This window comes from Scyliorhinus canicula, chromosome 20 (genome assembly GCF_902713615.1).
Source record: "Scyliorhinus canicula chromosome 20, sScyCan1.1, whole genome shotgun sequence".
NCBI lineage: Eukaryota > Metazoa > Chordata > Chondrichthyes > Carcharhiniformes > Scyliorhinidae > Scyliorhinus > Scyliorhinus canicula.
Genome location: NC_052165.1, coordinates 18,466,889 through 18,487,232, shown reverse-complemented (window position 1 = coordinate 18,487,232; position 20,344 = coordinate 18,466,889). Strand labels below are relative to the sequence as shown.

Genomic DNA, 20,344 nt, shown 5'->3' with positions numbered 1-20,344 from the left:
GTTTAAGGTGCGAGGGGCAAGGTTTAGAGGAGATGTACAAGGCAAGTTTTTTACACAGAGAGTAGTGGGTGCCTGGTACTCGCTGCCGGAGGAGGCGGTGGAAGCAGGGATGATAGTGACTTTTAAGGGGCATCTTGACAAATACATGAATAGGGTGGGAATAGAGGGATACGGACCCAGGAAGTGTAGAAGATTGTAGTGTAGTCGGGCAGCATGGTCGGCACGGGCTTGGAGGGCCGAAGGGCCTGTTCCTGTGCTGTACTTTTCTTTGTTCTTTGTTTTTTTGTTCTTTGAGCTTTACTCATAAAACAACCACTTCATCCCAGGAATCAGCCTGGTGAATCTCCTCTGAACTGCTTCCAATGCAAGTATATCCTTCCTTAAGTAAGGGGACCAAAACTGTACTCGAGATGTGGCCTCACCAATGTCCCGTGCAGTTGTAGCAAGACTTCCCCACTTTTATACTCTGTTTCTCTTGCAATGTACAAAGGCTAATATTTAATTTGCCTTCCCAATTGCTTGATGTAGCTGCATGTGAACTTATTATGTTTCATGCACAAGGACAGGGGAACTGTGGTGCCGAGTAGTAGTAATGTTCCCAGAGGCCTGCTAATATTGTAGGCATGTGTACAGATTGCCCCTCTGACAGGCAGTGGAATTTAAATAAACATGAAACGAAAAGCTGGGCCCGGTAATGGCACCTGTCTGGCTGAATCCTGTTCATGGGCGGGCAAGGACCCCCTGTTGCCTCCTTTTGGGCACCTGCCACATCGTTTCCACTCAGGCACTTGACAGGCCAGCAGCAAGGACCTTGGCGGGAGGGGGGTGAAGGTGGTTAATTGGGGTGAAGGTGGAAAGACAGTAAGGTCCTCTCCCACCACACTCCCACCTTGCTAGGGGCTGGTTTAGCACACTGGGCTAAATCGCTGGCTTTTAAAGCAGACCAAGACAGGCCAGCAGCATGGAACAATTCCCGTACCAGCCTCCCCAAATAGGCGCCGGAATGTGGCGACTAGGGGCTTTTCACAGTAACTTCATTGAAGCCTACTTGTGACAATAAGCGATTTTCATTTCATTTCATTTCACCTGATTAAATGCCCCACCACCACCACCAAACGTGCCGCATAGAATGGCACAAGATTCTGCCCCATTTCACTTTTGTATTGTCATAATAACTTCACTAATGCTGTTTGGGCAAGGGAATCTGCTGTCCTTACCCAGCTTGGGCTAGATGTTACTCCAAACCTCCAGCAATGTGATTGAGTTAATTGTCCTTTGAAATGGCCCAGCAAGTCACTCAGTTGTACCAAGCCACTGTAAGATCACAGATCTGATTGGAGAGAGAGCAACAACAGTGGAGGATAACGGTGAAATTGAATTGGACCAGGTACATTGGTGACAAAAGCAAGCTAGACGCTGTGAGTTCTGTGGCAAGTAACTCACCTCACTCCCAAAAGCACAAGTCAGGAGTGTGTTGGAATAGTCTCCATTGACCTGTATGAGTGCAGCTCCAAGCTCTACATCATCCTCATCTAAGCAGCTCACTTTACTGGCACCCCATCCATCACCTGAATCTATCACTCCCTCCACCTTCAAGGCACAGTGACAGCAGTGTGGACATCTATGAAATGCATTGCAGAAACCCAGCAAGACACTTCCAACAGCACCTTCCAAAACCACAAACTCTAATACATAGAAAAAGGGCAGCAGATGCATGGGAAGGCCACTCCCTGGACATTCCAAGTCACACACCATCCTGACTCGGAATGATATCACTGTTCCTTCACTGTCAGTGGGTCACAATTGAGCAACTCTCTCCCTAACAACACTTTCCCTAACGCTTGGAATGCACGGGTTCAAAAAGGAGTCTCGGTACCACCTTCTCAATTCGGGTGGGCAATAAATGCTGGCCTTGCTGGTGGTAATCACAGTCCGTGAATGATTCAATGCACCTGTGCTAGCACCAGTGAAACAGAGATGCTCACCCTGTGAGCTTGGCAGGAATCTAGAGGAACATTTGTTCCTCCATTGGCAAAGGTTCAAGGCAGTCATACCCGAGTTAAATTATAACTCGATAAATTATATCGTAGATCAATCACTGTTCGGGTACAATATGGTGGAGCCCAGATACAGCTCTTTTAACAACAATTACACCTGGTTCTGGCAAACACTAAAAGAAACTGACACCTACTGACTAAATAAATAAATAACCTTTATCATCACAAGTAGGCTGACATTAACACTGCAATTAAGTTACTGTGAAAAGCCCCTAGTCGCCACATTCCAGAGTCCAGCACTGTTCAGGTACACAGAGGGGGAAATCAGAATTCTCAGCTGGTATGGGAATCCCGTACCAGCCTCCCTGAACAGGCACCGGAATGTGGCGACTAGGGGCTTTTCACAGTAACTTCATTTGAAGCCTACTTGTGACAATAAGCGATTTTCACAGCCTTGCTGGCGCAGCTGGCCTTGTTCTGCAACACAAATCAGCTGTCTAGCTAAACCAACGCTCTACCCACCCAACTAATAATAATCTTCTATTGTCACAAACATGAAGTTACTATGAAAAGCCCCTAGTTGCCATATTTCGGTGCTTGGTCGGGTAGGCTGGTACGGGAATTGAACCCACGCTGCTGTCCTTGTTCTGCATTTCAAGCCAGCTGTCTAGCCTACTGAGCTGAACCAGCCCTTGCACCAGTGTTGAAAATTCCCCACCCCATGTTATGACTCTGCTGTTATCTATTTGTTCTATCATTATTTGATAAGCTTTCAAAGACAAGGAGGAGCCTGTGGAGACACAGTATAGGAGCAGCAATCAAAGGATTTTTAAAAAAATCTCTCTTTGTTATCCCAAATTGCACCCAAATATCAAGGCAAGTGAAAAAAGGATGCATTTGGATAAGGTACACAAAAGCCAAGACAAAAAATATCTAAGGCAACAAGAGAGAAAGAAAACAAAAATCTTGCACCTACCACATTGTGACAAGGAGCGAAAACTTCACTGTATAAAATAGCGCATTCTCTCTTTGCAAATGGCTGCCTGATTAAATCTGCTTCACATGGCCGGGTTATACCGTTTCTGCTCACACACTTGAACAAAAGAACAGAGGAAAATATTAATTTTCAAATTATTAACCAGCTTCACTAGCCATTAACCATGTTATAGTCACCGCATAATTCTCTCAAGGAAAATGGAGGGAGGTGTCTAAATGGGTGGCTGTTCCAGTAGCTCACGTGTTTACACTACAGCTAATGGCTAAATGATCCCAGTGGTAGGGAATGGGCCACTTTAGCAGCAAACAGAATTTTACAGAATCAATCTTGTATTACAAGAATTATTCATCACAGATATTGTAATCACAACGGTTTGTGCTGGAAAGAGAAGAATCCACAGTATTATCAGTTTTTACTACTCTTTATTATTCATTGTTTTTCTTTTTTTACTCTTTCATGGGATACGGGCTCCGCTGGCGAGGCCAGAACTTATTACCCATCCCTAATTGCCTTTGAAAGGATGGCAGTGAGCTGCTTCCTTGAACCGCTGCAGTCCGTGTGGTGCAGGTACACCCACAGTGCTGATAGGGAGGGAGTTCCAGGATCTTGACCCAGTGGCAGTGAAGAAACAGCGTTTCAATTTTGTTTTATGCTGAACTGATCAAGGCTGGAAGCAACTTATGGTGCGGTTATTTTCACTCTTGCAGACCTGTCACCTGAGCATGTGCTGATATCCCACCACAGCAGGTCATTGCTGTCATGGTTGATGATGTTCTTCCTCCTCTGGTGTGCTTTCAAACACATCACTACCTTCTCAAGGGAAATTGGGAGCGTGGAACAAACAATGATCTTATTCAAAAAGGGAGGGAGACAGAAAGCAGGAAACTACCGGCCAGTTAGCCTAACATCTGTCATAGAGAAAACGTTAGAAGCCACTATTAAAGATATTATAGCCGGGCACTTGGAAAAATTCAAGGCAATTGGGCAGAGTCAACATGGTTTTGTGAAAGGGAAATCATGTTAACCAATTTATTGGAGTTTTTTGAAGGAGTCACACATGCTCCAGCTAAAGGGGAACCAGAGGCATTTGATAAGGTGCCACATCAAAGGTTATTGTGGAAAATAAAAGCTCACGGTGGCAGGGGCTAACATATTGGCAAGGATTGAAGATTGGCTAGCTAACAGGAAACAGAGTTGGCATAATTGGGTACTTTTCTCATTGACATTATCAGAGCCAGGGCCTCACCTTTTTTACAATTCATGGCCGCCAGCGAATGGCGCGTGCCCTAGAAACACGTGGCTGGGGAACCAGAGGATCCAGCCCTATATGTGATTTGGATGAAGGGACTGAATGTATGGCTGCAAAATTTGCTGATGAGACAAGGATCACTAGGAAAGTAAATTGTGAAGAGGATGTAAGGAGGTGACAAAGGAACATAGATGGGTTAAGTGAGTGGACAAAATGGAGTAAAATGTGGGATTAGTGAAATTATCTATTTTGGCAGAACAATAAAAAAGGTTATTATATAAATGATGAAAGATTACAGAGCTCTATCATGCAGAGGGATCTGGGTGTCCTAGTGTATCACAAAAGGCTAGTATACAGGTACAGCGATGTATAGGAAAACAAATAGAATGTTGTCATTTATTGAGAGGAGAAATTATTACAAAAGTGGGGATATTATGTTTCAGTTGTACAGGGCATTGGTGAGACCACATCTGAAGTACTGTGTACAGTATTGGTCTCCTTATTCAAGGAAAGATATAAATGTATTAGGAGCAGTTCAATTCCTCCTCTTCATGTGCCATGCTTAGTCTAATACAATTTAAGGTGGTCCATTGGGCACACATGGCGGCGAGGATGAGCAATTTGTTCAAGGTAGAAGATAGATGTGTGAGGTGCGCGGGAAGCCCAACAAACCATGTCCACATGCCTGAAGCTCAGAGGGTTTTGGCAGGGGATTGCGAAGGCAATGTTCACGGTGATAGGAACTCGGGTGGTGCAGAGTCCAGAGGTAGCGATCTTTGGAGTGTGAGAAGACCCGGGAGTTCAGGGATTGAAAGAGGACCATGTCCTGGCCTTTGCCTCCCTAGTAGCCCGGAGATGGATCCTTTTAATGTAGAGGGACATGAAGCCCCCGAGTGTAGAGACCTTGGTTAGTGACATGGCTGGGTTTCTCAGTCTTGAGAAAATAAAGTCTGCCTTAAGAGGGTCAATGTTGGGGTACTCTCGGAGGTGGCAGCTGTTCGTCGACTTTTTGGGGGAAAATTAAAATGTCGGCAGAAGCAGCATTCTGAAGGGGGGGGGCGGGCGGATAGGTGTTAGATGGTTGAGATGTGTGCAGATTGGGTCGGGTTTGGAAATGTTTATTTTACCATGTAAATGTTATTGTTTTGGTTATTGTTATAAAAATTTTGCAAATACCTTAATAAAAATATTTTTTTTTAAAAAAGAAGCAGTTCAGAGAGGTTTACTAGACTAATACCAAGAATGGGCGGGTAATCTTACGAGCAAAAGTTGGAGAGGTCAGGTTTTTATTCACGAGATGTTAGAGTAAGAGGCGACCTGATCCTGAGCAGTATTGATACGGTCGATGTGGAGAGGATGTTTCTTCTTGTCGGAGAATCAGAACTAGGGGATCATTCTTTAAATAAGGGGTCCCTCATTCAAGGTGGAGATGAGGAGAAATGTTTTCCCTCGGAGGGTTATTAATCTCTGAAATACTCTTCCTTAAAAGGTAGTGGAAGCAGAATATTAGAATATTTTTAAGGCAGAGCTGGTTAGATTCTTGATTAACAAAGAGGTGAAATGTTATCGGGACAGGCAGGAATGAGGGGTTGAGGTTACAATCAGATCAGTCACGGTCTTATTGAATGGCAGGACAGGTTCGAGGGACCGAGTGGCTTCGTCCTGCTCCTAATCTGTACGTTTGTATGTTGATGTTGCCAACAATGCCCACATCCCATAAAATAATCTAAAGAATAACAGCCAAGCTACTTCCTAACCTGATTTTGGCAACTTTAAATCCTCAAAGATTGAAAAAAGTTATATTCACACAAGAACTCACTGCGGAACATGAGCCAGAGGAAGTGGGGAACTTTCTGGAATAACCGAGCTTTTATTCAGGTGAGGCAATGCCACCTGAACTGCATTTGAAGCCCAGTTTAATTTCCCTGGTCAGTTTCCTGAACCATCGGAACCCCTGCCACTCGTATTAAATTTTGGACCAAGTTGAAAGCAATTTGAAAATACTTCATCAGTATCTTCAATGGCCATTAATTGTGCCAGTAAGTACTCGCCCACATCCAATTTGATAAACACCAACTTCGGCAAGTCCATTTCTCACCGGCATTTAAATATGCCTCTAGTAAACCCAGATATGGAATTGTTGGAGTTCACTTTATAAACACCTAAATATTCTCTCCAACCTCTTTCCTGACTCAAACTGCTCCGAATCCACCTGTTCTTCCAGGTTAAAATTTCCCTCAAAATTCACCATTGTGTCTATTGCCCCAAGTTCAATCCTACTGGCCACAGCATATGGCACACAGTCCCCATATTAGTACAAGAACATTAAATCAGGGTTCCACATTTGCAACAGGAATATTTTAAACATTACATTAAGATTCCTGCCTGTTTCAATGAGAAATTTATGCCACTGTTGTGAGGTCCATTTGGAAATTGAGTTGGGTGGTTCATTTCCAAAATAAAATTTCATCTACTGACTCACCTATTTTGGGCATTGATAGGATAACATGCAGATGAAATTTTAAATCTGATTTTTGTTTTGGTTATTTTAACTCCATATATCTCTCTGCAAGCTTAGAAACCTAAAAGCTTTGAACTGCATTGCTTACATTCAATTTCACAGGCCATTGTCTTTTACAAGCTTTTGACTGGTAAGTACAGGCAGTTTCAAAGGGTGGGATTTAGACTGTTTATTTATATGGCTCAACAGGAGTCCATTAACTCAGAGTAGCAGCTGTTTTCCTAACTGCAACTTTTTTTTTTAAGGAGGCTGCCTCTTTATTCGCAAGAACATCCAGGGACTGGGGTGGGGGTGAGGAGTGGGGGGGGGGGGGGGGGCTTGCCAGAAATTCGGGTCAGGGGTGGGCTGCAGCAGCATTCTGTGATCAGGACATCCTTTAAAAATGGCCCTCCAATCTCTGAGGAGCAGGACCTGTGAGAGAGGTTAGGTCCCACACCTCCCAGGTCTAGCGAGAACATCGGTGTGCCGTTTAATGGAACAGAAAACCCAATCCTAGGGAATAAATATTTCCAAGTGCCATTGAATGGCACACTGGGTTCACTGCTAGCACCAGTGGGAATCACTCCAGTATCCCCGCTGGCGGGAGTACTTTGTCTCTTATTGGGAAAATCGAGCCCTTTGTCAAAACAAAGCAAGGGGCGTGTTCTGCACCATCACTCTGGCTCCAAAGAAATTGGGGCATCGTTTCAAAGTGCAGTTAAAAAGGTGGGGAGGGGCTGTGCCAGGGCACTGCCCAGCCATGTCCACCATTACCCGTCATTAACAGTCATCTTAACTGTTTCGGTTTTTTGAAACCAGCAGTGATTCTCTCCAGCATTATTTCACGCCGGCAGGGCAAGAACATCTAACAACCCCGAAGCAATGCATTAAGCCATTTATGGATATTTAAAATCAGGGTAATCCAATTGCATCGCAGACGGGGAATGGGAAAGATCTCAAATTGAGATCTCTTTGCCGTAAATTCCATTGTGGCCCTCTCGCGAGAGTTAGTGGCCATAACAAGATTTGAGCCCACGGCGAACAGGCTGATAAAATTTCCCTCTATAACGTTAGATTACATTTTAGAGCAATTATTTTTGGCAATTTAAGAGAAGGTCCACGTTTCATTTGTTTGAAGGTTTTGTCCGACTCACATTATTCGGAAGATTAAAACAAACGATACAAACCACAATACTGACTCAATGTGTCAAAAATCCTTTCATATTCTATTCTATTTTGTGTCCTTGTACTTCTTACCTGTCCAAGAGCCCAGCTATCTCCAAAAGCTTGAGCATTGCTCACCTCCATGTTGTTCGACGTGGTCATGTCATTTGCTGTATTTTTGTCAAAATTTCCACACAAACCTGTCACCTTACCCTATCAATGATTGAAATGACAACGTGATTATAATACAACAGATCCAAGACAAACTTCATCAGTCATCAAATTACTTTTAATTTGTAAGCTGCACAAGAGATTTGTGAGAAAAAGGGGAGGCCATTTTTCAGATTTATTGAATGTTCAGCTTCATTTTTTTGAACCATTTTTATGAATTGTTTCCAATAGAGTAAATATACTGGGCAGGATTCTCTGATCCTGAGGCTAAGGGTTGACGGCGTCGTAAATGCCGTCGCATTTCATGACGGTGTCAACAGGCCCTCAGGAGCAGCGATTCCAAGCCCCTCAGTAGGCCACCACGGCACTGGAGCGACCCACGCCACTCCAGCTGCCGATACCAGCGTCAAATGGGCTCCGTGGGTCTGTGCATGCACGTTGTGGCCGGTGAGATTGTGCGCATGTGCGGTGGCTTCCTTCTCTGCGTCGGCCACGATGCAACATGGCGTAGGGCTACAGGGGCCGACGCGGAGCACAAGAGGCCCCCAGCCCGAGAGGCAGGCCCGCCGATCAGTAGGCCCCGGTCGTGGGCCAGGCCACAGCGGAGGCCCCCCCCCCCCGGGGACGAACCGCTGATTCACCGCTCTCCGGAGAAGGAGGTTGCCACCCGCCGATGTTAACCAGGCAGGGGTAGAGTTGGCTAAGGCTGTGAGCGCCGTGGGCCCCACCGTGAGGACTGGACAACAGTGCAGTCGGAAGTTACATGACCCCCTCAGGATGGCCCCGGTGAGTCACCAGCTCCGTACCCCTGGCACCAGCCCTGTCCCACAGGGGTGTCATTAATTATGGTTTTCTATTGCATTAACATTTCTAAATGTGCTTGGAGAACAATATCTCTATATGTGTTGCGCTCATTAGCATACAACTCTACTATTTAAATAAGTAGAAAGATAACTTGATTGCACCATTTTTTATTAGTAAATCTGCAATCCACTTGGCTGCTTAATAGTAATACAAAAATTAATACTGAGCAAAGTTTGCGCTACAAATTGCGTGCCAGAGCCTACAAGTAGCCAAAGCAACACATATTTGCCACGCTTTGATGTATTTACTCTCAGCTTTGATCCCTCACGCATAGGTGCTCTCAATCCCAGCAACACTATGGTCTGCATCACAAGCAATATATTGTTAAGAATGTTTTAACATGAGTTACATCTGCTGACTTCCAGAATCAATTTTGGAAGCAGGGAAGAAAGTTAGTTAGCGGCCACTTCATTACTAATGATGCACAAAACCACTATTTTTAAATAGTATTTATATATCTTTAAACCACTAGGTTAAAAAAGGAAAGACTTGTAGTTATCTAGTGAATTTTACAACCTTAGGACTTCCCAAAGCAGTTTTCAGCCAATAGAGTACTTTTGAAGTTAGTCACCATTGTACTGTAAGAAACATCACAACCCATGTAGTGAGGCATTTACTCTCAGCTTTGACCTTTCAACTAAAGATGTGCTGTGTTGCAGCAACATGAGGGTCTATTAGCCAGATTATTTTATATCTAAATGTTTTGTTTGCATATTTTCAACAATTGTTTTTGTAGACAGCATTATCCTTCTGCAGAATGTATCAAAGACCCATGCCCTATTTTGAAAATCAGAACTGTCCAAGGTCTGATATTTTCAGATCAACATATTGGGCCAAATTCTCCGGCCGTTCGCTGGGGGTCGGATTCTCTGGTCCCACCAGCAGCACACCATCGCCCATGGGCTTCCTGGTGTCCTGGGGTGGTTTCAATGGGAAAATCCCACTGACAAGTGGCTGGAGTAGAGAATCCCGTTGCCAGCGAATGGCGCGGCCAAATTCTCCATCGTCGCTGGTAGCGGCAATGGGGCGGACTCACAACGGAGTATCCCGCCCATTATTCTCACTGCTATTTGTAAATGTAATGCACTTTAGCTAGGCAAGGTTGAATGTAAAGAAACTACTCACTTGCCACTGAGGTCCAAGTTGAATATGAATGGTTGTCTTCTTATCCCAAAAGACTGTAATCTCTTGCATTGGATAATGTACCACTGAATAATAACCCGCCTTCCACAGCTGCAAATCATTCACTTCTCTTCTTACCCCAGATAAACTCTAATAGGAATTCACAACGACAAGTAATATCTTCTGTCAGTTTAGAAGCTGAATGCATAAATTCTTAACCTATGTTATTAAAGTGTTGCTTGAATTAATTAGCTGTTCATTTGGCACAGTCCTCAAGACTATTGATAGCCTTATTTATGAAAAACTCATTTGCTTCTCAAAAATAATCGCAACAACCAACATGTGGCAAAACAATTACAATACTCTATTATAAACATTTCAGATCGTGTTGACAGATAAAACAGAAAATGATACTTGGATCTTTATGTTGAATCTTCTGGTGGAGAAAGCAGACAGAGTTTTATAGCGGTTATTCATTTTAGATTGCAGCTACCATGTCGCATTTCTCACAATAAATCAGTTGAAATATTGTTCAAGACTGAAGTAATCTAATTCAGAATGTAATATCCTACTGGTAAAGTATAACTGTGCAGCATGGTCAGGTGTGAGGGAGTGGAGGAGAGGTTGTGGCCGAGATTCTCTGACCTCCTCCGGGATATCTCATTGAATCCCCCCCCCCCCCCCCCCCCCCCCCCATGCCAATATTCACAGCAGGGTTGTGCCATTCGGCGGGGCATGAACAGCCAGAAGATCTCGCCCATTATTTTTAGACGTGATGGGTTCATGGTCGAATGTGAAGCTGGGAACAAAGTTTGACGGGTAGCAAGCAGAAGAAGAGGCTTCAAGGGCTGTGAGCTGTGGTGGACAGTAGAGGAGAAGGTATTTGGGACGTGGGAGGTGAGGCAAAGGATTGACTTTTAGACTGAGATAGAACTTGGGGAATTTGGAACAGTGAAATGTCCATCTGTCAGGACTGGAACATGGAGCAGGAGAACCAGTAGTAATCTTTAGGTAAGAAAATGAAAAACGAATAATAACTGATTGAAACTGAGTAGAGGAGAGCAGCAGGTTGGATATGTGGCTGGTTTGTTTCATGTGACAAGTGCATTCAGCAGAAAGAACCCTATTATTTTTAAGTAGATATGGTTGCAATGTCTCAATCTGACTGTCAGCAGCAAATGGGTTTGACAGAACATCAGGGATTTGCTTCAGAATCTAAAGTTCAGGTGTAAAACAAAATAAATAAATTACATAATTACAAATTAATTTAAATAAAATGAATAAAAAGTAACTTATTGTAACAACACAGCCACTCTGGTTACAGGAGCACTCATGCATATGCTACACTTTAAACAAATGAAAGTGCTAAGAGGGGGGCATAGTGGCGCAGTGGTTAGCACTGCTGTCTCACGGCGCTGAGGACCCGGGTTCAATCCTGGCCCCGGGTCACTGTCTGTATGGAGTTTGCACATTCTCCCCGTGTCTGCGTGGGTCTCACACCCACAACCCAAAGATGTGCAGGCTAGGTGGATTGGCGGCGCTAAATTGCCCCTCAATTGGAATTCTTTTTTTAATTTAAGTGCTACGATTGTAGAAATGTTGTTGTTTCAGTAGTTTTTATAAATTTAGCACGGTTCACGAAAATGTGTGGCTCCTTTAGGTAAATATCTATCATTATTGAGCCCAAAGGAGCAGTATGCTCCTCGAGACCCCACAGGAAGTTTGGTGCTCCCTGTTGACAGGAAGCAGGGAGCAATTATTTTGGATCTGAGATGTGTGAAGAAAGTGGTGAATGCGATTATTTTTGTGTAATAGTCTATTTCTTTTCAGTAAAGATGATGAAAAAGCTGCACAATAAAACATTTTTATTATTATTATCATTTATACGGTTAGCACATTTGGATAGAATGTGAAAAATGTCACTTTGTAATGCTGCGAGGAATAATGAATGAGAAAATGTTCATGAATTTTGGATTTTACCGATTGTTGTCTCTATTCAAGACTTTTCAACATGTTAAACAAATATTGAAATAGCATCATTGGGATTATTATAAAGATTTGATTCCTTCGCTGTAAAGTGACATTTAATTGATGCTTTAAATTAAATACTTCAAATCCATCTAAAATTTTGACAAGAAGAATCATTTTCATGTGGATGTTAACTGTATAATGACCATCGATGGACACAGTTTTATGCAGAAGCTCATAGAGCTTAGTTACGATTCAACATTCTGAATGAGTCATTGGGGTATTAAAACTTCAACAAGCTCTGACAGTTTTAATCCCACAGTGATATAAATAAAATCACAGACATAATTGCTGATAACTTACATTCAAATTAATAGTTCTTCAGAAAAAAAAGTTTGTATACATTCTGACATGCTGATACCAATTCTGAGAATATTAAATTCCCTTCAAGATGTAAAAAAGGCATTGGACTCAAGCTTACAGGGTCACCTGTTCCTGGACAGTGCGGGGAGATTATCATAGCTATCCCTGGCTCTATCCTCATTGAACATCCAATCAAAGGTAGTTTCAGTAAGTGCTGCTGAACAGCGATCAGTGGTGGAAACCCTGCCAACTACTTTCCTAATCTTGGAGTGATATGGTCAACAATAGTGATCTAATTTCAACCGTTGCTGAGAGGCAGGGTTGGGGAGGCGGTGGCATAGTGGTATTGTCACTGGACTACTAAACCAAAAACCCAGGGTAATGCTCTGGAGACCCAGGTTCAAATCCTGCCACTGCAGATGGTGAAATTTGAAGTCAATAAAAATCTGGAATTAAAAGTCCAATGATGACCATGAAACCATTTCTGATTGTCGTAAATCTGATTCGCTAATGTCCTTCAGGGAAGGAAATCTGCCATCCTTACCTGGTCTGGCCTGCATGTGACTCCAGACTCACAGCAATGTGGTTGACTCTTAACTGCCCCTCAAGGGCAATTAGGGATGAACAATAAATGTTGGCCCAGCCAGCGACGCCCACATCCCATGAATAAATTTTAAAAAGCAGATACAAAGAATTGAACGAAGGCTGTATGATAACCATTTAACCTTTCCTGGGTTGTTTTATATCTTATAAGCCTACATTCCCTGGGAATCTTGGATTATGGTTACCTACAGTGTCGGTCGACTGCTAAAAATATAGCAATACCAGGGATATCTGCAGTGAAATGTGTTGCCAGTGAATTGTTACGTGGCATTTGTACCTTGACCACTAGCTGTTCACCCTCTAGTACTGCTCTGTGGACTGGATTGGTTTCCATTATCAGATACATTCTCAGATTTGAACACTGGCTCTCACAAATGAGCCACACACAAAAATGTCCATTTCTGGGGACCTGAGGTAAACATTTTGAAAGTGGAGTTTGAACACTTTTTTTTTCCAAGAAAAATTCAAGAAGGAAAATCTGGATTAATTTGTGTTTAGTCAAAGTAGTTACTCACTGGCTTCCCGGAATTGTCATTAAAGTAAAGGTGGGTGCCTTCAACAGAAATCATGATGGACTTCATGCAGATGATTCCACTGTCATAGCAATCCATATTCTGAGTGGTTATGGAAACATTCGAACTAGCAGAGCCCTAGAAAACAAATGGACAGATATATTGTCTTCTCCATGATAGCTGTTCACATTTAAAAACTGTATTCATAATTCCTCTGGGCTTAAGTGAACGATATATTCTATATTGTCACTCCATTATTTGCCTATGCATGCATTTCTTCAGAATCAAATTTTAGAAATGCCTCTTCATCAAACACTAGCTGCTTTTCAAAGCCGAGGCTTTCTCCAGGAGGGATGTAATTGATGATTGGCTGAACAATATGAAGATGTAACATCCAGTTTAGTTAGGGCATACATTAATAGAAATGTAAAATATTCTTTTGAAAAGAAACATGGTTAGCTCATAATTTTGAGGGTCTAAATAGAGATGCCCACCCTCCAATACAACAGTTCCCACTATTCTTTAGCTATTTGAGTGGGATGCAACACCATCTCACTCATCATTGGGAATCTTGGATTATGGTTACCTACAGTGTCGGTCGACTGCTAAAAATGTGGCAATACCAGTGATATCTGCAGTGAAATGTGTTGCCAGTGAATTGTTAGGTGCCATTTGCTAGCTAAACCATGGGCATTTGTTCAAGTACTGCTCTGTGGACTGGATTGATTTCCATTATCAGATACATTCTCAGATTTGAACACCTTGGGCGGGATTCTCCGTTGCCCGATGCCGAGTTCCCGATGGCCTGGGACACAAGTGGTCACACAAATTATGAACCGCCGTCACTTTCACCTAGGATCCATGCCGCTGGCTGGGGTGGGGGTGGGGAGGGGGGGGGGGGGGGGGGGGGCTTCTGCGAGGGCTGGAGGGACTTGCGCTGAGTAGCTAGGGGGTGGGCTGTGGGGTCGCAGCTGGCGGGTTGTACAGTGCGACCACTGCAGGTCGACAGTCATGCACATGTGCAGCCCAGCACCCGGTCATTCTCCTGCCGTTCTTCACGTAATCCACGGGCGCTTCACACAGTGCTGGTGCTAGCCCCGCACCGGTACTGGAATCATTTCATTTTATCAACATGAATTTCCCGCTGTTTCTCCGTTTGAGCCGGTAATTAACCGCAGGAACAGAGAATCCCACCCCCTGAATTTCTGGGGGTCAACATGCAACCCCCACTAACGTTCTTTGTCTCTTAGTGTTTCTCAGCTCCACCCATACAGATCATCAGAGCTAATATCCTTCATCACTATTGCGTTAGTTTCCTCTTGAACCAGCAATGCAAGCCAACCACCTTTTCCTTTTTGTCTGCCCGTCCTAAATAATGAATAACCCTGGATGTTCAATTCCCATCCCTGGTCACCCTGCAGCCATGTCTCTGTAATCCCGACTATTTCATACCCGTTTACATCTATTTGCGTGATTAATTTATCCACTGTATTGCAAATGCTCCACTCATTAAGTCACAAAGTCTTAAGGCTTGTTGTTTTAACATTACTTCTCCCGTTCCCACTACGTTTCACTGTGAGCCTGTTTGTTTCTGGCACTTGATTTCTCTGCCTATCACTGTTCTTATTTCCCCTTCTGTTGTTTGTCATTGTCCGTGTTACCCCCTCCTCTGACTCCTTGCGTAAGTTCCCACCACCCCAGCCATTTTAGTTTAAACCCTCCCCAACCATTCTCCAGCAAATAATCTCCCTAGGACATCAGTCCCGGTCCTTCCCAGGTGTAACCCGTCCACCTCCCCACAACCAGTCCCAATGTGCCAAGAACCTAAAACCCCCTCACACCATCTCTTCAGCCACATATTCATCCAGCATATCCTGCTTTTCCTGCTCGGCCTAACACATGCACTGGTAGTAATCCTGAGATCACCACCTTTGAGGTCTTACTTTTCAACTTACTTCCTTATTCCCTATATACTGCTTTTAGAACCTCATCCTCTTTTTTAACCAAATGTCATTTGTATCAATGTGTACCACGACCACTAGCCGTTCACCCTCCAGAATATTATGTAGCTACTTTGAGACATCCTTGACCCAAGCACCAGGGAGGCAATGTGCCATTCTGGAGTCTCATTTGCAGCTGCAGAAACACCTATCTATTCCCCTTATAATTGAATCGTGATAACATTTGCATTCCCACATTTTTACTCATTCCTTGTGCAGCAGAGACAATCGTGGTACAACAAATTTGGCTAAGAACAAAGAACAAAGAAAAGTACAGCACAGGAACAGGCCCTTCGGCCCTCTAAGCCTGCGTCGACCATGCTGCCCGTCTAAACTTAAATCTTCTACACTTCCGGGGGCTGTATCCCTCTATTCCCATCCTAATCATGTATTTGTCAAGATGTCCCTTAAATGTCACTATCGTCCCTGCTTCCACCACCTCCTCCGGCAGCGAGTTCCAGGCACCCACTACCCTCTGTGTAAAAAAACTTACCTCGTACATCTCCTCTTAACCTTGGTTGGGTGACCTGTATGAATTCCTGGGATTAGAGAAGATAAAGTATGAGTTAAGCGACTCTTCAGGGGGGTTTGAGGAAAGGTGGGGGATGTTGGTGACCGTGTTTGAGTAGCTGTTCGTCGTGGGGGAATGGGGGTGAAAAAGGGGGAAAATCTGTACAGATTGTATAGTTGATTGTAGTGAAGCATGTTTCCGGGGTGTTCACTGTAACCTGTTTTGATATATGTTTTGTAATAAAATACATTTTTTTTTAAATGTGCTCTCTCCCACTGCTCATGCACAAAGCTCACTGGTCACCTCTTTGTCATTTAACTCCATGGTCAAAATTTTCCAAATTGTCATTCTTGACAAGAAAATTGTTGCAATTGCCGGTGGCCCTGGTGTTGCAATCCAGTCCGCAATTCTCAAACACTTAGAAGAGTTGCTTTTCCCCAAGCGAAACACGCTGTGTCTGAATCACGAAGCGTCAGATTCGCCCGCCCCAGGGGTCAGCTCAGCACTTCAAGGGGGCACTGCATTTAAACAGCGCCACAGCATTAGCTCTCATTCAAGCCAGGATAGCAGTGAGGAAATCAGCTCCTTTATGGAGGGGGCCCTCACCCACATGCTGGATGCCGTGGAAGAGGGGCAGGCCACAATATACCCTCGGGCTGGCAGGAGGCCCTCCAGCAAGGTGAAGAATCCCCCCCTGGGAGTTGGTGGCAGCATTGGTCAGTGCCAGCAGCCTGACCAAGAGGACTGGTGTGCAGTGGAGAAAAAAGATGAATGACCTACTCCGATCATCCAGGGTAAATGAGATCGTGGCTGATCTGATATAATCCTCAGCTCCACTTTACCCATAACCGTTGATTGTCTTTCTGCTAATTTGTCACAACGGTGTGGCATATGCAACGTGGAATATTAATCACTGGTTTCAGTGGCTGACAGAGCTTTGAATGGTTTTTGAAAGGGAAAATATCAGGTGGAACCGCAAGGCCATTGCTGTAAAATGGCTCAGAAATCACCTGACCTACAAATTGACCAAGTTTCTGGAAGCCTCTGAAAATGGATTAGCAGGGGACATGGCCAGACAGCTCCCCTGATGGACTTCACATCTGTCATTGTCTGAACTGCAAAACAGAAAGACCACAGACCTCCCAACTTTAGAAACCACCAGGAACAAAGAAGGGTGAACAAAACTCATTCTGCAAGGAAGGTTCTAAGGACCCTCAATTTGTTTTGATGGCATCTTGATAGCTTTGACAACAGGACAGTAAAGCTCCTTTGTCCATATGGATTGCTCTCCATTGTGTGCCAATATCCAGCTGTCATATGATTGGAATCCCATTATCAAAAGCTATGATTATAACCTTGTATTTTTGTTACAAGAAGGGAGGTCTGCAGAATGTGCCTATAACATCCAGAAGACGACTTGAGAGTATAACCTATCTCTCTCTCCCTGCTATTCTCAAGTTTGGACCCTGAGCGGAATTCTCCGTTCCTGAGGCTAAATGCCGGCGCCAAGGAGAATCTACGGGTGATTCATGATGGGAAAATCGGCGCGAACCCTTCACCGATTCCAGTACTGGTGAGGGGCTAGCACTGGCACCGCGTGGAACACCCGCTGATCGTACGGAAAATAGTCGGAGAATCGCTGGGTCCCATGCTGCGCATGCGCAGGGCTGATGAGCTGCACTGGTCGCGCCAGAAAACATGGCGCTGGAGTGCTGGACCCCTAATCCACCCACCCCAATCTCACAGCCCTTGGCCACACCCCACCATTCCCCCCAGCCCTAGCAGAAGCTCCCTGGCCAGCGGCACGGATCCTGGACAGGTGGGGCGGCACTGGACACTGTTCGCAGCCGGCACGCCAGGTTCCCGACCACTGGGACCACACGTGGGACCGCACCGTCGGGAACTCAGCCCATTGGGGACTGAGCATCACCAGTCGGCCGGCTGATGACGTGCCCATGGCATTGAGACTGTGAGCGTCCCGATGACGCCAATTTGGAGGGGGCGGAGCATCACGAACCGGCGTCAAACTGGCATCTGCCCAAAATCCGGCGTCGGAGGCCATGATTTCTGTATCGGGCTACGGAAAATTCCGCCCCCTATCTTGGCTACATTTCGGAATGCATCCCAAGAGATGGAGAATTTTAATCAAAAGAAGCTTCAAGTGGCATAGCATCCACTGTGGATTGATTGTGAAAAAGAAACCAACTTACATTGGCCACAACAACACTGGAATTTCGAGACTACCAAAGGAATGTTGTTGGAATGTATATGTCCGTTTTTCTGATGGATGTTAACTCTGATCAAGTTCACCTCCTCCACCCTGTTACTTATGCTGTCTTGCATGCTAGTGTGTGCGTGTATATTCCGCAGGATTCAGGATGTATTTTCATCTTTTCAATAAGTCTTATACTTCTACCTGAGTGAGTTTTTAATAAAACAAACTATTTACTTGTGAACTAAAATTAGATTTGTCTGGCTTATTTCTCCATGTAGCTTTGCATACGGTCAAGTACATGTTGAATTGAAAACAGTTTTCTAAAAATTCTACCTCTGTTATAATATAAGGGTGGAACAGAAGAGGACCTTATTCGCCCCCCTGGATTTGGTTGAATCACATTCTATGAGATTATGGCTGATCTGTGACCTAACTCCATATACCTGGTTTTACTCCATTTTCCTTAATACCTATAGTTAATAAAAATATATTAATCTCACATTCACAATTAACAATCGACCCAGCATCAATTAATGTTTGTGGAACAGAGTTCCAAACTTCTGCTCCCTTCGTGTACAAAAACGTTTCCTAACTTTGCGGCAGAAAGGTTGAATTCAGCTGTTAGTTTATGTCCCCCTAGACCTAAATTCCCCAACCAGCATAAATAGTTCCCCTATGTCCACCTGATCAGTTCCCCTTAACATCATGCGAATCCGGATTATATTGCCCATAACTCTCTACAATCTGGGGAATGCAATCAACCCTTTTCAGATGATTGGAAGGAAGCTGATGTAGACTGTCCCGAGATTGGAGATACCTGGGCAATTTCCCACATTGTTCGGTACATGCCAGTTTGCCGGTTGCACAGGAACAACAAGGCCTGGGATGACTATCATTGGTACACAGATCTTCAACATTACAGGTGGAATGCTCTCTTTAAAGAGGCTTCCAGCAATATTATTCTGCACAGATGTGTCTGGAACAGATTGATTGGTTTGGTGAATATGAAGTCAAGTTATACTAGTTCTTCATCATCTAATGATGGCACTTCTACCTTCCAAAACCCAACTAGGTTAAGTCAGTCTTGGGCACTAAAATCTCCTCCCTGTAGTACATTCAGTGTTTTCTCGAAGTAATATTCAACATGCAGGCTTATTGATAGAGCGGAGGAGTTGGCCTAGATAGGATACTCTTTCACAGGGTCAGTGCAGACTCGATGGACCCAATGGCCTCCTTCTGCACTGCAGGCATTCTATGATTCTTAAAATGACTTTTCTCAAAGACAAATGTTTGACCAATCAAGTAGATTAATCCAAGTTATAGGCTGTGCTGGTGGTAAATCAGCTGATTGACAAAGTGCAAGCAAGTTATACATCTGAACTTAATGGTAGGATATCCATTGAGTCTGTAAATCACAACCCAATCCTGGTGAGAACGCAAGGAATTACTGAAAGTCAGTCCATTAAAGGAACTGGATGGACAGTGTCAGATCTATTGCTCTAAACTAAACCAATCAATTCTGAGATTGTCATGTGATCTGTCATATGCTCCTGTGCCAGTAGATGGCAATGTTACACTACATTCACTCCACACTCACTGGAATGTGTTGCTATTAAAATAATACAAACTGCAGGGTTACAAATGCCACACCTTCCCAGAATAATAACACTTCATGCTGGCTGAATGATTTCAGTTTGTAGCTCAGTGCGGAACACGTTGCTGACTGTCTGCATACTGAAGAGGGGGACCGGCTGCGTGCATGGATAACATGATACACACTAGCTTGTATATCTTTAAACAGCCCGTCCCTTGTAAAGAGGAGCTGCACTGGTCATACAGAAGCTGCTGTACAGTGCCTTTGGGGAGATTGAATGGATGTAAAAGCACTGAAAATGGAGCAACAGGCACGAGAGAAGGCTGCTAGGTTTTCTGGTGTAGTGCTGGAGGCATTAGTTCAAGAGGTGGGAATGAGCAAAGATGCATTATTCCTGCAGGTGGGTGGGATGTCCTCAAAGGACACTGAGAAGGGAATGGGAGTAGGTTCCCACAGGGGTCAATTCCTCTAAGGATCTGCCAGCAGTGCCAGAAGTTGTTCAATGACCTCACAA

The 20,344-nt window shown here is 44.2% G+C and overlaps 1 protein-coding gene across 1 annotated transcript in view; it reads right to left on the bottom strand.

Annotated features, from left to right (window-relative positions):
• Positions 1–20,344, bottom strand: part of otogl (otogelin-like) — a 200,793-nt gene that overhangs the window by 88,029 nt on the left and 92,420 nt on the right. The window contains exons 29-32 of the mRNA XM_038781368.1: positions 13,514–13,648; positions 10,068–10,214; positions 8,001–8,120; positions 2,974–3,090 (exon numbers count right to left, since the gene is read on the bottom strand). Of these exons, the coding sequence (XP_038637296.1) occupies positions 2,974–3,090; positions 8,001–8,120; positions 10,068–10,214; positions 13,514–13,648 (519 nt within the window). The remainder of the gene's footprint in view (positions 1–2,973; positions 3,091–8,000; positions 8,121–10,067; positions 10,215–13,513; positions 13,649–20,344) is intronic.